This window comes from Sinocyclocheilus rhinocerous, unplaced genomic scaffold, assembly GCF_001515625.1.
Source record: "Sinocyclocheilus rhinocerous isolate Xijiao unplaced genomic scaffold, SAMN03320098_v1.1 scaffold2852, whole genome shotgun sequence".
Taxonomy (NCBI): domain Eukaryota; kingdom Metazoa; phylum Chordata; class Actinopteri; order Cypriniformes; family Cyprinidae; genus Sinocyclocheilus; species Sinocyclocheilus rhinocerous.
In genome coordinates this window covers 447367-450187 of record NW_015646497.1, presented here as the reverse complement: position 1 = coordinate 450187, position 2821 = coordinate 447367, and the positions used below count along the sequence as shown (strand labels likewise).

Sequence of the window (2821 nt, the reverse complement as noted above, 5' to 3'; positions counted from 1 at the left end):
GGTCTCTGTTTTGGTTTGTGAAACCCGCCCACTGCCAGTTTACCCAATTGTATTTTGGGACCCCAGGTTGCCAGTTGGCATAAAACACAGCGTATTTCATTTCATTCATCGTCAAGTGCACTCGTTCCTGTTGGTGTCGTCAATCTGGCAACCTACATGTGCGTCAAGTCTGAGGAGGAGGGGCCGGTGAAAAAAACCCTCTCCAATATTTTGAATTTGGACTGCAATACCTAGTTCAACCACTCAGTGTCAATCCTACATACAGCACCTTTAATCCTGGAGCATTTAACAATTACAGTTGCTCAGGAAGTTGGCCAATAACGTGCAGTCTGAGAATAGAGATGGAATTTCAAGTTAAAATCGATCTTGTCTCTCTTCTTACTTACAGGATGCGGGTGAAGAAATTACCCATGATCCTTGCCCTGCACCTAAAGCGCTTTAAGTATATGGACCAGCTTCATCGCTACACCAAGCTCTCTTATCGTGTAGTCTTCCCTCTGGAGCTGAGGCTCTTTAACACCTCTGGTGATGCTACCAACCCTGATCGATTGTACGACCTGGTGGCCGTAGTGGTGCACTGTGGGAGGTAGGTTTCTGACGTGACAGTCAATTCACTATAAACTGAAAAGCTGTATGTTTGTAAAAAACAAATCCATCATTCAGGTGTTTTATTAAACCATCGCTTCTGGTCAAAATACCAGTCCATAATCCATAATAACACTTCCTCCAGTGAAAAAGTACATCACTTGTTGTCTTCTCACATCAAAATCCACTGACATATTTGTTTAGAACTGTTTTTTAGACTGCTTTCACTTGTAAATGCTAATTGATTTGTGCATACCTCTCTCCTGATTCAGACAAGATTACTTTTTTCACTGGAGAATGCAGTATTACGGATAGAGTACTCATATTTTAGCCATAAGCAACAGTTTGAAGTTAAGAAATAATCTTGATGAATTTGTTACAAATACACAGCTTTCCACTTAACAAGACATTAATTGATGGAGTCATGTAGATTATTGTGCTGCTTTCATCAGCTGCTTGATGGCACCCATTCACTGCAGAGGATTCATTGAAGAGATTTCTCCAAATCTGTTTTGATGAAGAAGAAATAAACTCATCTGCATCTGGCCTAGTAAATCTTTTCTTGATGAAGGATTGTGTGTTAAGTTAAGAGCACAGTATATTGTCTGTGTGGTAATGTTTAAAGTAGGCATGAAATGAATATGTACACTATTTTCTAAAGGCATCTTATTATGAATGAATTATACATGCATATGTTTTCTTTTTATTTTAAGTACATTTTTTGTTCTCCATAAATCGATCTTCCACTGAAACAAAAATCTTCTCTCTGGTGACCCAGGGATTCTTCTCTTCCGTTCATAGTGCTGTGGATTGTCATTTGTTTCTGCTCATCACATCTTGTTATTATGTTTTCTTTTTTGTAGTGGTCCAAATCGAGGTCATTATATCACTATAGTGAAGAGTCATGGCTTCTGGCTTCTGTTTGATGATGACATTGTAGAGGTAAGTCTTGAGTATAATGTTGCTCTACTTAATTGATAATGTATTCCTGTATTCCAGTTGACATAAAACAAATCTGTAACATGCAGTCAGTATCCAGAGAAAATAATTTTGGACCCAAAATAAAAAGATCATGTACATTATTTTACTGAATAATATTATTGGCCCATAGACTTCAGTAATCATGCACATGCTTATTCTTTGTTTTCAAAGAGGTGAAATAATTTTCTGAAGTAATACTACTTTTAAAGAAGAGAACCAAGAAAGTAGAAGTATCTAAAAAAACACCCGAGACCTTGAAGCATCAGTTTCAGTTCAGCAAACTTGATTGTTTCTTCCTCCAGTTGTTATAACAGTATGTTAATTTTCACATTTAGTTTGCGTTGTCTAGTGATAAATGATTTGCAGTTTAAGGTAGTGCTGGGCGGTATGACCAAAAATTGATATCACGGTATTTTTCAAAATTATACCAGTTTCACGGTACATGACGGTATTTTTTTTTCATGCGTTCTTTATGTGTTTTTTTTTTTTTTCATTATCTGATGTCTTCCCAATTGCACATCTGGAAAAAGAAACATTAGAGCTTTTTCTGGACAGAGAAGATTTCCATTTACACAGCTTTAGAAGTCAAGGTGACCTGTGTAATTTCTGCACCACTAGTGACACCATGCAGAATTTTTGGTTATTGCTTGAGCCGGTGTTGTTTTGTTTGACCCTGTTGTGATTCTCAAATAGATTGCAATTATGTTCGGTGTTGCTAATTGCACAGATATCCCATGCTTCTTCATTTGAAGGGATCCAAAACTGTTTGACTTTCCTTCCTTTGTGAAACACGAAAGAATCAGTTAAATATTATTAATATAAATATTAATAAAAATAAAAGACATTTTCCAAAATATCTACAAAACAGGTTAGGAATGACATGAGAGCAAGTAAATTAAAGAATATTCATTTTTGGTTGCAATCAGGGATGCATGATATTAGATTTTTGCCAATATCTGATATGCCGATATTTTTTAAATCATTTTCGTCAATAGCCGATGCCAATACCGATATATTTCCTTTTGTTTTAAAACAACACCAAGTCTCTCCTGTGCAGAAATGATAAACAAATTATTATTAATTTTGGTTAGTTTTTTTTTTATAGGAGTACATTGAAAGCTTTGAAAATACTATAATAAAATCAATCTCTGCTTTTTTTTCTTTCTCCAGACAAATGCAGTTGAATTCTTAACATTTTGTTTGTGGATTTATTTTTAATAGATGGCCTAAAGCAAAAAAAAAGCTGTAAAAAACA

At 35.4% G+C, this 2821-nt stretch overlaps 1 protein-coding gene across 2 annotated transcripts in view; it reads left to right on the top strand.

Annotated features, from left to right (window-relative positions):
- The window catches only part of LOC107707922 (ubiquitin carboxyl-terminal hydrolase 12-like), an 11105-nt gene that overhangs the window by 6039 nt on the left and 2245 nt on the right, over positions 1-2821 (top strand). For both annotated transcript variants that reach the window (XM_016512047.1, XM_016512046.1), the window contains 2 exons: positions 389-586; positions 1449-1527. In XM_016512047.1, the coding sequence (XP_016367533.1) occupies positions 389-586; positions 1449-1527 (277 nt within the window). The remainder of the gene's footprint in view (positions 1-388; positions 587-1448; positions 1528-2821) is intronic.